A 14382-nucleotide genomic window follows, 5' to 3' on the forward strand; every position below is an offset into this window, starting at 1 on the left:
AAGAGGCAGCTGAGATCAGAGCAGACAGGACAGAGGCATCCTTTTATTTGGAGGTAACCCATGCATTCTGTACCCCTGCATCCTAACCTCTGGTATACCAGACTGGCAGACTGAGAACGTAACAGCGGGTGCACAGACAGGAGAGATGTCCCACTCCCTAACAATGCAACCAGGCTGTTCTCTTGAGAAGCAGCAAGGATGATTCAGACTCATTTACAAAACAGTCCACAAGGGGTTAATTTACCTTTTACAAGAGTCAAACTTCTTTTGACTGAGAAAGTGAGGTTGAGAGTGGATATAATGCAGGTCTTTAAAAGGCTGAGCGATATGGTACAATGACACAAAGATTAAAAGATACAGGTTTCTGACAAAAGGTCATTGACCAGAAATGCTAACCCTACCTTCCTCGCTCCACAGATGCTGGCTGATCTGCTGAATGTTTTCAGCATTTTCTGTTTTTATTACAGATTAACAGCAATTATTTTCCCCAGAGTGAGGGAGGGGGCGTTCGGTGTAAACTCTGATCAAAGGCATTGGAGAGGGTGCAGAGGAGATTTACAAGAATGGTACCAGGGATGAGGGACTTCAGTTACGTGGAGAGACTGGAGAAGCTGGGGTTGTTCTCCTTGGAGCAGAGAAGATTGAGAGGAGATTTAATAGAGGCACTCAAAATCATGAAAGGTTTTGATAGATAAGGAAAACATGTTTCCAGTGGCAGAAGGGTTGGTAACCAGAGGACACAGATTTAGGATAATTGACAAAAGAGCCAGGGGTGAGAGGAGAAGAATTGTTTTTAATGCAGTGAGTTATGATGATCTGGAATGCACTGCCTGAGGGGGCGGTGGAAGCAGATTCAGCAGTAATTTTCAGAAGGGAATTGGATAAATACTTGAAGGTTAGAAAATTGCAGGGCTCTGTGAAAAGAGCGGGGGAGTGGGACTAATTGGATCGCTCTTTCAAAGAGCCGGCACAGGCACGATGGGCTGAATGGCCTCCTTCAGTGCTGTATGATTCTGCAAAAGAACCAGAGGCGACAGGAGGAAAAACTTTTTTACGCAACGAGTGGTTAGGATTTGGAACGCACTGCCTGACAGGGTGATGGATACAGATTCAATAGTAGCCTTCAAAAGGGGTGCTGTACTATTCTATGATTCTAAAAGCAGCTAATCGCTTGATAATTAACTGCTTTAAATAGGAGAGGGAGAAAGAAAAAACTGTGAAAGCTGAAGTCGCACAGCAAACAGATTAACATCTAAAAGAGAAAAGACACATTCACGTTGCAAATCACAGAACCATAGAATGGTTACAGCACGGAAGGAGGCCATTTGGCCCGTCGAGCCCGTGCTGGCTCTCTGCACGAGCACGTCAGCTAGTCCCACTCCCCCGCCCCTGCCCTTTCCCTGTAGCCCTGCAATTTTTTTCCTTCAGGTACTTATCCAATTCCCTTTTGAAAGCCGTGATTGAGTCTGCCTCCACCACCCTTTCAGGCAGTGCATTCCAGATCCTAACCACTCGCTGCATAAAAAAGTTTTTCCTCATGTCGCCTTTGGTTCTTCTGCCAATCACCTTAAATCTGTGTCCTCTGGTTCTCGATCCTTCCGCCAATGGGAACAGTCTCTCTCTATCTACTCTGTCCAGACCCCTCATGATTTTGAACACCTCTATCAAATCTCCTCTCAATCTTCTCTGCTCTAAGGAGAACAATCACAGCTTCTCCAGTCTATCCACGTAACTGAAGTCCCTCATACCTGGAACCATTCTTGTAAATCTTTTCTGCACCCTCTCTAAAGCCTTCACATCCTTCCTAAAGCCTTCACATCCTTCCTAAAGCCTTCACATCCTTCCTAAAGTGCGATGCCCAGAATTGGACACAATACTCCAGTTGGGGCCGAACCGGTGTTTTATAAAGGTTCATCATCATTTCCTTGCTTTTGTACACTATGCCTCTATTTATGAAGCCCAGGATCCTGCAAGCTTTTTTAGCCGTTTTCTCAACCTGCCCTGCCACCTTCAACGATTTGTGCACATATACCCCCAGGTCTCCCTGTTCATGCACCCCCTTTAGGATTGTACCCTTTAGTTTATATTGCCTCTCCTCGTTCTTCCTACCAAAATGTATCACTTCGCACTTTTCTGCGTTAAATTTCATCTGGCACATGTCCGCCCATTTCACCAGCCTGTCTATGTCTTTTTGAAGTCTATCTCTATCCTCCTCACTGTTCATTATACCTCCAAGTTTTGTGTCATCTGCAAATTTTGAAATTGTGGCCTGTGCACCCAAGTCCAAATGTAACCCTTCATCATGAACTGGCACGCTCTCTACTTCTACTGGACTACAAGGACAAGTAAGGATACAAACAGACAAAAATGACAGGTAGGAAAAGACTAGCTGGTCCATCAAGCCTGCCCCACACCCATGATGCTTGAAGCATCGTGACCAGACCTTTTTGTTGTGTATGTACCTTTAAGAGAATAACTGGTCTCAGACTGCAGTACCGGCAGTGACCACCCCTGTCTAAAAGGCGCTAGAGAGCCTCTGTTGTTTAGTTTCGTTATTGCCTTTCACCAGTAAAGATCTGTTTGTTTTCACTCCTGCTAGTTCGTGTCTCAATCATTCACGGACTTAACACTGGCGACGAGTAAGAAACGAACTTACCTGCAACTCAGCAGCAGCTCCGACGACGTTGTTGAAGGTCGGAGCCAGAAGAAAAAAAAGAGTCCATTGAAACTCGAGAAACGGGCGTCGACCGTCAATCATCGGGTAAAAAACTTGCAGGAGCGACTTTCCAGAGCCAGGCTGGGTTCCTCGGTCCGTGGTTTCCCAGCTAGTCGGGCTGGTGGCAGGTAGTGCTCTGATCCTTCCTGGGCTGCGGCGGGCTGAAGCTCGATCGGGTGGCTTTTCAACGGGGCCGGGCAGCGAGTCGGGAAGCAAGGAGAGAGAGAGAGGGTGGAGCACACAGGGCGCGGCCGGTGTTTCGAAGCTGGGCAGCGTTCGGACCTCAGAAGAGGGAGGGAAGTGTCCCAGAGGGTCCGCTCCACGACGGGAAGATAATAAAAGAAAAAGAATTAATATTTAACGCGCAGGAAACCGTGGAAAGCAGCGCTAACAACAGCGGGGAAGAAGACAAAGCGCGGGAGGCGCCATTTTATTAAATCAGGGAAGAAGGCAAAGCGCGGGAGGCGCCATTTTAGATTTGCAAGATGCCGAAGACTGGCTGTATCACTGCTTTTGATAACACATTAGAGGACTGGACCACGTATGTGGAAAGAGTCGAGGTATATTTCGAGGCAAACGAAATAGCGGAGGGGAAAAAGGCATCGATATTGCTAAACTTAATGGGCGCAAGAATGTACGGCCTATTGCGGGATCTGATTACTCCAGCCAAACCGAAGGCGAAGAGTTTTAACGAAATTGTTGCTGTCCTACAGGAACACTTAAACCCTGCACCACTGTTGATAGCAAAAAGATTAAAATTCCACAGGAGAACTCAGCACAAAGATGAGAGCAATGCTGAGTATCTTACAGAACTACGCAAGCTATCAAAGCACTGCCAGTTCAGAGCAGGACTGGCAGATACCCTACGGGACAAATTTGTCTGTGGACTCCTGAGTGAAGGAACACAGAAGAAGTTACTCTCAGAAAAAGAGCTGACGCTAGATAAGGCTTTCAGCGTGGCAGTATCGTATGAAGCAGCAGCCAGGGGAGCTGCAGAAATTCAACAAAAACCACAGGAATACGGCACCCATGAAATGACACGGGGATTTGCAAAATGTTATCGCTGCGGCAGAACTAACCATGACCAGAAGGACTGCTGGTCCAAAGACAAAATATGCAGACAATGCGGGAAGATTGGACACATTGCACGAGTTTGTAGGTCTGGGAAGAAGACCAGCAACAACAAAAAGGCTACTAAGGAACCGTACAAGAAAGTACAAAAGATGACGGACAGTAGTTCCGAAGACCAGATGAGCGATAGTGAATCCGGAAACAGGAGACTAAGCTGTCTCAAACTTCACAATGTAATCGCAAAAGAGGATCACCGAACCATTTGGGTCACTCTCACGATAGCAGGGTCCCAAGTTAAAATGGAATTGGATACAGGGTCAGCGCTAACCGTCATGAATCGACGAGACTACGAGCGGCTATTTTCACACATACCCTTGAGAGAGACATCCATCGTCTTGACGACGTATACGGGGCAAAAAGTATACCCCAGAGGAAAAAGAAGGGTGCCTGTCGAATACAATGGCAAGAAAATACGGAAATTGTATCTCTACATACTGCCAAATGGTGGACCACCGTTATTGGGACGGGAATGGATCAGGAAGATAAACTTAGATTGGCATTCCATTCATGCAATGACGGTGGACGGTAAAAAAGATGAAGACGTCACTCCTGGACGATTGTCAACAATCTTAACTAACGCCAAAGAGGTATTTCAACAAGAACTGGGCACGCTTAAAGGCGTAACCACCTCGATAAAAATAGAAGAGAATGCAGTTCCCAAGTTTTTCAAAGCGAGACCGGTACCATATGCAATTCGCCCAGCCGTCGAGGCAGAGCTGGAGAATCTGGAGAAGGCGGGCGTGTTGTCTAAGGTCGACTGGAGCGAGTGGGCGACACCCATCGTTCCTGTCATGAAGAAAACGTTAACCAATAAGTCCGGAGAGCCAAGGAAGATTCGCATCTGTGGGGATTTCAAAGTGACGGTGAACCCTGTCCTTCGCACAGTACAATATCCTCTTCCAAGGATAGAAGACATCTTCGCCTCGCTGTCTGGAGGGAAGCGTTTTACAAAAATTGACCTAGCACAAGCATATTTGCAGATGGAGGTTGAAGAGTCCTCTAGGAAGTACCTCACGATAAACACTCACAAAGGTCTTTACCAGTATCATCGATTGGTATTCGGAGTAGCATCGGCTCCGGCGATATGGCAAAGAGCGATGGAACAAGTCCTGCAAGGGATTCTGGGGACTCAGTGTTACTTGGACGACATCCTAGTGACAGGTGAAGATGACAGTGAACACCTTAACAACCTAGAACAGGTGCTCACTAGACTACGGGAACATGGGCTGCGAGCCAACCGCCCCAAGTGCGAATTTTTAACGAAACAGATATCGTATTGTGGCCACGTGATTGATGAAGAGGGGTTACATAAGTCCCCTGACAAAATTGAAGCGGTTGTTAAGGCCCCAGCGCCTGAAAATGTGTCGCAACTGAGGTCATTCCTCGGGTTGGTGAATTACTATCATAAGTTTTTGCCGAATTTGTCGACAATTCTGCACCCACTGAACGCCCTGCTACGAACGGGGGTAGCATGGAAATGGAGCGATGATTGTAAGCGTGCTTTTCAGAAGAGTAAGGACTTAATCACTTCAAAGGAAGTATTGGCTCACTACAACCCAGCACTGCCAATCAGGCTGGCGTGTGATGCGTCTCCCTACGGCATTGGGGCGGTACTGTCACATAAATTCCTTGATGGTTTGGAGAGGCCGATAGCTTTTGCGTCATGCTCGTTAACGTCTGCCGAGCGTAACTACGCCCAGATTGACAGAGAGGCCCTCAGCCTAGTGTGGGGGGTGAAGAAGTTCAATCACTATCTGCACGGTCAAAAATTTACTCTACTAACCGATCATCAACCTCTTGTCTCCATTTTCAACCCTCAGAAGGGCGTACCGATAATGACAGCACAACAGCTGCAGAGATGGTCCCTTTTCCTAGGGGCACACCAATATGACATCGAGTACAAAGGAACTAAACAGCATGGGAATGCTGATGGATTGTCACGTCTACCGCTGCCGACGGTGGAAGAAGAAGACCTTGCAGTGGATCCAATGGAGTTATTCCACTCGACCATAGTCGAATGTCTCCCTGTGACGAATGCAAACATAGAAAAGGAAACACGGAATGACCCGACACTATCACGGGTCTATGATTTAACGGTGAAGGGATGGCCAGCACATGGCGAACCACTGCTGCCAGCATTCTTGCCGAGAAGAGAACAGCTGTCAGTGTGCAGAGGAACCTTGATGTGTGGATCCAGAGTAGTAATTCCACCTAAGTTGACAGATAGAGTGCTCAATGAGCTTCATGAGGGTCATCTGGGTGGGGTAAAAATGAAGAGCTTAGCCAGAGTGTTTGTGTGGTGGCCAGGAATCGATAGAGAAATCGAAGAGATGACCAAGAGCTGTGCAGGATGCCAGAAGGTCCAAAACGCCCCACCACAAGCTCCTCTGCATCCATGGGAGTGGCCCTCATCTCCATGGCAAAGGGTGCACATTGATTTTGCTGGTCCCTTCATGGACTCGATGTTTTTAATTGCGGTGGATGCACATTCAAAGTGGCCAGAGGTAATAAAAATGTCCTCAACCACCACGGAAAAAACGATCACAGTTTTACGAACCATATTCGCCAGGAATGGGCTGCCTGAACAGATTTGCTCTGACAATGGACCACAGTTTGTGTCTGAAGAGTTCCGGAGGTTCTTAAAGAACAATGGTGTTAAGCATTACACATCTTCCCCATATCATCCAGCCACTAATGGATTGGCCGAGAGGTTTGTCCAAACATTCAAGAAGGCTATCAAGGCAATGTGTAATGAAGATATACCCCTACAACACAAGGTGGATAACTTCTTGTTTGCCTACCGGAATGCGACACATGCGGTTACCAACCAAACTCCAGCCATGATGTTCTTCAATCGAAGACTACGATGCCGCTTGGATTTGGTTAAGCCAAACGTCCAAAGAGATGTGGAGAACAGGCAGTTTCAGAATATGAATGAAAGGCCGACCAGGAGTTTTAAGATAGGTCAACCAGTTTTGGCCCGGGACTACCGCACTGAGAAATGGCAGCCAGGAACGATTTGTACACGACAAGGACCTCTCATGTATACCGTGGACGTTGGGGAGAGCATTGTAAGACGCCATGCTGACCAGATTCTAGAGTCACTGGAAAACGTCAACTCCACACCACGATCTGATACACCTGGTAATGAAATCGACGTTCCAATTGCAGCTACCGCAGAACCGGTAATATTGGAAGATGAACCAAACAACGACATTGATTCCGACTCAACATTGCCAGAAGAACCTGATACCCCAAAGAGGTGTTATCCAGACAGAATCAGGAAGCCTCCTCAAGGACTGAACTTATAATTGCTTAAACTTAACCAATGTATCTAGCAACAGTAATTGTGATTGTAATTCGTTATCATTAGTTGTTAAATGAATGTTATGTACTGTTTATCTAAAAGGGGAGGAATTGTTGTGTATGTACCTTTAAGAGGAATAGCTGGTCTCAGACTGCAGTACCGGCAGTGACCACCCCTGTATAAAAGGCGCTAGAGAGCCTCTGTTGTTTAGTTTCGTTATTGCCTTTCACCAGTAAAGATCTGTTTGTTTTCACTCCTGCTAGTTCGTGTCTCAATCATTCACGGATTTAACACTTTTCTACCCCCCCTCCTCACCATCCCGCAGGCATGTCATCCCCTGGGAGAGGCAAAAACACAGGGCCAATAAAAAGTTAGGGCTCGTCCATTCTTGTACAAGGACCCTTTTAACAGCGTCTCAATTACTGCCAAGCAACCTCTCTGGCACTGAAAATGAACTTTTACAAGTGTGGAGTCTCACTCCTTCAGATTTTAATTATTGGAAATTAAAAACAAATAACTGAAATAATTTTTTTTTTTTTTTTAAACTTTTCATTCCGTCTCTTTTATCTCTTTCTTTCTTTCCCTCTCTATTTCACTTTCTGTACCTGATTTGACATTGAATTCACTATTCTAGCTGAGACTTCCTGCTCATTAACGATTCTTCAATCTGATTGGTTAAGGAGGTGCAGAGTTGCTTGGCCTGTTCACACAGGTCCAAGTTGCCCTGTTGAGGGTGCTGTGCTTTTGCGACGGTTGATTGAGAGGAACTTCCAGTGCAAGTGCCCACAGAAAGTCCATGTAATGAATGGGGCGGTTCGCCGCTGACTGCAAAATCCGGCCCATTTAAAACACGAAGGCTTTGGGAAAGACAGAGGGCGAGTCAGAAATGAGTTCAAAATGGAAGGAGTGTGAATGATAGTGGGATAATCTGGCAGGAACATGGAAAATACAACAAGAAATGCTGGAAATGCACCGTTAATCTGTCAGCTGGAATCTTCAACAGAAATTGGGTCCGAGTTCTGGTCTTCACTCAAAATATTGACCGGACTCTGTTTCTCTCTCCACAGATGCTGCCGGACCTGCTGTATTTCTCTAGCATTTTCTGCCCTTATTTCAGATTTCCAGCATCCGCACTATTCTGCTTTTGTTCCTCTTTCAGGTATTAATGGATACGCTGTGTATTGCCGGGGTTTTTTGCTTTTACTTCCAGTTTTCAACATCTGCAACTTTCTGTTTTCATCATTTGGGAATGTGGAGGGAGTGGAGTCTGTTCGGGAATGTGGAGGGAGTGGAGTCTGTTCGGGAATGTGGAGGGAGCGGAGTCTGTTCGGGAATGTGGAGGGAGTGGAGTCTGTTCGGGAATGTGGAGGGAGCGGAGTCTGTTCGGGAATGTGGAGGGAGTGGAGTCTGTTCGGGAATGTGGAGGGAGTGAAGTCTGTTCGGGAATGTGGAGGGAGTGAACAGTTAATGCCTGATGTTGCTAAAGTCAATGCTCAGTTCAAAGGACTGAAGAGTGCCCGGGAGGAATAGGAGACACTTCGGGTAATTCTGTGCTCCGCAGGGAGATCTGCATCCTGCTTGTTTTTAAAAGCAAGATTTTTGGCAAAGAGGTTGTCCAATCTGTATTTCTCCAATGCATGCGGTATGTGAAACCGGGAGTGTGCGAGACCGGGAGTGTGCGAGACCGGGAGTGTGCGAGACCGGAGTTATACTAAATCATTGTCTCGCATGGAAAAATTTTTTGGAGCCCTGATGACAAGGTGGGAAGAAATGAAGAGACAGGTTTCCATGTGCTATGGTTTCAGGGGAAAGTGAGTGGGCAAATGGAGGAGTGAACAAGAGCTTTGTGGAGATAGCAATCCCTCTGGAGAGCACAGAGGGCGAGGGGAATAAAAAAACAAAATACTGCGGATGCTGGAAATCTGAAATAAAAACAGCAAATGTTGGAAATATTCAGCAGGTCAGGCAGCATCTGTGGAGAGAGAAACAGGTTTCAGGTCGATGTCCTTTTGTCAGAACTGGAACTTTAACAGGTTTTAAGCAAGTGTAGGGACAGGGAAAGGGGGAGGGGAGGAAAGAACAAAAGGGAAGCTCCGTAATAGGGTGGAAGGTAGGAGAGATTAAATGACAAAAGGGATGATTGTACAAGGCAAAAGGAGATGGTAATGGGACAAGTGAAGAAACTAAAGATGGGTCTAGAAGAGGTGTAAATGGGATCAGCAGAATCATCAACAGCTGTAGTCCAAAAAATGGGGGCAGAGGTTATTGTCTGAAATTGTTGAACTCAATGTTGAGTCCAGAAGGCTGTAAAGTGCCTAATCAAAAAATGATGTCTGTTCCTCGAGCTTATGTTGACCTTCATTGGAACAGTGTAGGGAGCTGAGGACAGAGAGGTCAGAGTGAGTGGAGCGGACAATTAAAGTGACAGGTGACCGGAAGCTCAGGGTCACCCTTACGGACTGAACGGAGGTGTTCTGCAAAGCGGTCACCCAATCTGCGTTTGGCCTCCCCAGTGTAGAGGAGACCGCATCGTGAGCAGCGAATACAGTATACTAGGTTGCAAGAAGTACAAGTAAATCGCTGTTTCACCTGGAAGGAGTGTTTGGGGCCCTGGATGGTGGGAAGGGAGGAGGTAAAAGGGCAGGTGTTGCATCTCCTGCGCCTGCACGGGAAGATGCTGCAGGAAGGGGCGGGGGTGATTGAGGAGTGGACCAGGGTGTCGCGGAGGGAGTGGTCCCTTCAGAATTCTGAAAGGGGAGGGGAAGACGTTTTTGGTGGTGGGATCACACTGGAGGTGGCGGAAATGGCAGAGGATGATCAGTTGAATGTGGAGGCTGGTGGGGTGAAAGGTGAGGACAAGGGGAACCCTATCGTGGTTCTGGGAGGGAGGGGAAGAGGTAGGAGCAGAAGTGTGGGAAATGGAATGGACACGGTCGAGAGCCCTGTCAACCACGGTAGAGGGGAATCCTCGGTTGAGGAGAAAGGAGGATATATCGGAAGCACTAGTATGGAAGGTGGCATCGTCAGAACAGACGTGACAGAGACGGAGAAACTGGGAGAATGGAATAGAGTCCTTACAGAAAGCAGGGTGGGAGGAAGTGTAGTCAAGGTAGCTGTGGGAGTCAATGGGCTTATAGTGGATGTTGGTCAATAGCCTATCCCCAGAAATGGAGAGAGAAGTCGAGGAAGGGAAGGGAAGAGTCGGAGATGGACCATGTGAAGGTGAGGGAAGGGTGGAAATTGGAAACAAAGTGAATGACATTTTCCAGTTTGGGGCGAGAGCAGGAAACAGCACCGATACAGTCATCAATGTACCGGAAAAAGAGGTGAGGGAGGGACCCGAGTAGGACTGAAACAAAAAATGCTCTGCATATCCCACGAAAAGGCAAGCATAGCTAGGAACCATGCGGGTTCCCATAACAACACCTTTTATTTGGAGGAAGTGAGTGGAGTCAAAGGAGAAGTCGTTCAATGTGAGAACAAGCTCAGCCAGGCGGAAGAGGGTGGTGGTGGTGGATGGGGACTGGTTGGGCCTCTGTTCAAGGAAGAAGCGGAGCACCCTCAGGCCATCCTGCTGGTGGATGGAGGTGTAGAGGGATTGGATGTCCATGGTGAAAAGAGATGGTTGGGGCCGGGAAACTGTAAACTGTTAAAGTGGTGGAGGGCGTTGGAAGAGTCGCGGATGTCGGTGGGAAGAGACTGGACAAGAGAAGAAAAAAAGAGTCGAGATAGGAAGATCAGTTCCATGGGGCAAGAACAGGCTGAAATGATGGGTGGTGAGGGGAAGATGGGTTTGATACTGGGACCCCATGTTGACTGCCAGAAAATGGTAGATGATGATCTTGTTCAGAGGATGGAAACTGAAGTCAGCGATGGATGCCTAGTGATTCAGAGGGTATTTTAATAATTGCATGACTATCCCTTTACACCAACTGTCCAATTTTTTGTGTGTTCCAAGAGCTGAGTTTTCTCGAGCAGGCTGTTGCGGGAACTGAGCACGGCAAAAAATTCCTTGAAGGTGATAGAAATGTAATAATTTAATGGGAAATTTCAACACTTGACTGATACATGCCAACAAACACTGCCTATCACAGTGGGAATGCCAAACCCATAACCACACTGCCTCCAAAGGGGAGACACTTGCTGACTCTCCTGGCGGAAGAGCTGAACCTCAGCAAAACCCAGTCAAAAACAGAGGCTTAGTGTAATGGAGCCTTGCGCTGTGCTGCTGAGGGGGACTGGACTCTATTGTGCTCTGTTGTTACTGTGAAGAATGCGGTTAGTGATCCCATTAGCCCCAGTTGCAGGAATACTGCGGGCTGGGCTGTGAGACCCTTACCTAGCGGCATGATGGAGAGGTACTTCCCACGGAATTTGCTGGCGATGGTGATTTCCTGCCACAGGGTCCAGCCGTACTTAGAATAGACGTGGTGGGCCGCAGCGGGCGGATGATGGCTCACCTGCAAACAGGAGACAGACATTCAAGCAGGTCAGGTCAGCAGGATGTGCAACAGTAACGGAAGAAGGTTGTTGAGAGTTACACCGCCACGGGGATTGTAACACGGGGCACTCGACTGGCACTGACAGTAGAGCAGTATACACCCTCTGATACGGCTACATGGCTGAAAAATAGGGGCCAATTTTAATCCAACCCGCCGGTTGGGAAACTGACGGGATCGGGGCAACGCTGGTTTTATACCCCGTCCTGATTTTACGCTCTGTTGAAATCGGTGGAGCGTAATATTGGTCGCGGTGTAAAACCGGCGTTCCACTCGATCCCGCGGGATTCCTGCCCGGCAAGTTTGGTTAAAATGACCCCCCATAGATCTTAAAGTAACTTGGATTTCGGCAAGTAGGATCTTTGTGGTGTGGGATGTCAGTGCTCAGGAATGGAACACATCCAATTTTATACCAAGCCTCAGGATCAAGCACTTCCAGGTCAGGTACAGCACGACTTTGATGCACAGTAAAGCCTCATCTCCGGCCCCGTTCTCTAATTTTAGAAGACCACCCATTTTTTGGATTGTGGATAGTTCTGTGCTTCCACCTTGTGGATGGGTTGAACTAATTTCATCGAGGTTTAGGCTTTACTGAATTCATCTAAATGGCTCATGGTACTTTAACCAGAGACAACAAATATACTCTTGGAACACAGCTACAACAGATCAGGGGCAGCAAGAAAGTGGAGAAAGAAACAATGAAGCATTTGGGATGGAAGGACCGAGAACCCAAGGGATCGGAGATTGAGGGAGAGACAGGCTGAGGGATTGGAGCTGGAGGGAGAGACAGGCTGAGGGATTGGAGATGGAGGGAGAGAGACAGACTGAGGGATTGGAGATGGAGGGAGAGACAGACTGAGGGATTGGAGCTGGAGGGAGAAACAGACTGAGGGATTGGAGATGGAGGGAGAGAGACTGAGGGATTAGAGATGGAGGGAGAGACAGACTGAGGGATTGGAGATGGAGGGAGAGAGACTGAGGGATTAGAGATGGAGGGAGAGACAGACTGAGGGATTGGAGATGGAGGGAGAGAATCAGAGAGGGATTAGAGCTAGATGGGATCAACACAGCGAAGAATTGGAGCTGGAGGGATAGACATACAGAGTGACTGGAGTTTGATGGATACGGACACTAAAGGACTGGAGGAGTGAAAGGTACCCTGAAGGAATAGAGGTTAAACATGTTGATAATACTCACAAGCTGGGGAGATCCATTCTGAGAAATAAAGTATGAAGCTGGAAATAACTCATCCCTGGGCTAGTTGGTGAGTGAGATATTCTGACATACATGGGGTTAGAGTTAGATGACTGGAAATGTCTTTGTATTTTAAGGTATGGTAAGATAAAATAACCCAATGGAGAAAATAGCAGAAAGGAACCTTTTTCCTAATATATTCGAATTTATGCATGAACACACATTTAGAGTACTCCAAGATGCACATTCATTAGCTATAGTCATTAGTGACAGTAATTATCGACGCCTCTAATAGGGTCTTATTTATAGATATATAAAGATTCCAGATTGCAATCTTCGGTGTAATGGTACAGTAGGGAACATGCAACATCCGTTTCTTAATCCTCAGAGTCTAGAAACCTTCTAAGCACTGCTGATGTGTGTAATAATGTTATAACTGGGTCAATTAATAATTGGAACAGTCCAGTTATTTTGGTCATTTAGTAACTGGTGGGACTATGAGCTAGATTTATCGATTATCCCTTTATCAATGCTTGGAAAATCTAACCCCAAGTCTCCCACTGGGCGGTGCAGTGGGTTAGTCACTGTCCTTTTACTTCGAGTCTGAGTTCAATTCTAGCAGAAATTGATGGGATGAATATCCCAGCTGTATACTGGCCATAAGGATCCCATATGTGAAATAAACTTGGGCAGGCCCAATATAGATCCTAGTGGGTATGGACCAACAGCACAAAATTGCCCCAAGATTTAGCACAGCTTCACAAAGTCACACAGAGACCAGAGGATGGCTGATGTGGGGAACAGAAAGAAATGTTTCAATGGCATGGCAGGGGGTAGCCTTCTGAGGGTAGGACTGATTAGAGGGAGCTTTTTTTCTGTATCTATCCATGTTATAACTGCTCTGGGAGTGTCTGATGCTGGCACTGTGTGCTTGAAATGGGAAGTCTCTCATATCCCAGCAGTAACTTCCCTCAACTTTGATGAACACAAAAATTTTAAAATAAAAGTTAAACAAGAAAGTCCAAAGACTTTCAGGAAAAGGTCTGTCTCCTTCTCTCGAGAGAATTTCAGAGACTGGATAAGTTGATATCGAAAGCATTGCTTGTACTTAGAGTCTGCATTCAGAATCACAGAACTGATTTGTAATCAAGTTTTTTCTTACAATGCTAGAATTCACCTCATCACATCTCTCAAACATCCCAAAATGCTTCATATGCAATGAATTACATTGGAATAATTGGCTGTTGTTACATAGGTTGTGAAGGAATGAGCCGTAGAAACTATTCAGAAAAATACACCATCTTATGAAAATATTCTGGCTTTATTAACACATGACAAACTGGGTTTGGAAATTTAGAAACCTAACTCTGAAATAGCTGTGAAAACATTCTGGCTATTGAGATAAGATAGTTGTTGACCCTGAATAAATAACCTTATTGAAACAGAAGGTGAAGGGCTCCGACAGGCTGACTTTTGGGAACAAAAACAATGGTTCACCATGGATAAGGTGTTCTAATTTACACGTTGTAAAGAAG

At 46.6% G+C, this 14382-nt stretch overlaps 1 protein-coding gene across 6 annotated transcripts in view; it reads right to left on the reverse strand.

The window, feature by feature from the left end:
- LOC147104527 (oxysterol-binding protein 2-like) overlaps positions 1-14382 on the reverse strand; it is a 461946-nt gene that overhangs the window by 15349 nt on the left and 432215 nt on the right. For all 6 annotated transcript variants that reach the window (XM_085961904.1, XM_085961902.1, XM_085961900.1 and 3 more), the window contains one exon: positions 11494-11614. In XM_085961904.1, the coding sequence (XP_085818030.1) occupies positions 11494-11614 (121 nt within the window). The remainder of the gene's footprint in view (positions 1-11493; positions 11615-14382) is intronic.

The sequence above is a fragment of the Somniosus microcephalus genome, chromosome 19, assembly GCF_052327205.1.
Source record: "Somniosus microcephalus isolate GS21.2 chromosome 19, FLI_Smic_1.0, whole genome shotgun sequence".
Classification (NCBI taxonomy): domain Eukaryota; kingdom Metazoa; phylum Chordata; class Chondrichthyes; order Squaliformes; family Somniosidae; genus Somniosus; species Somniosus microcephalus.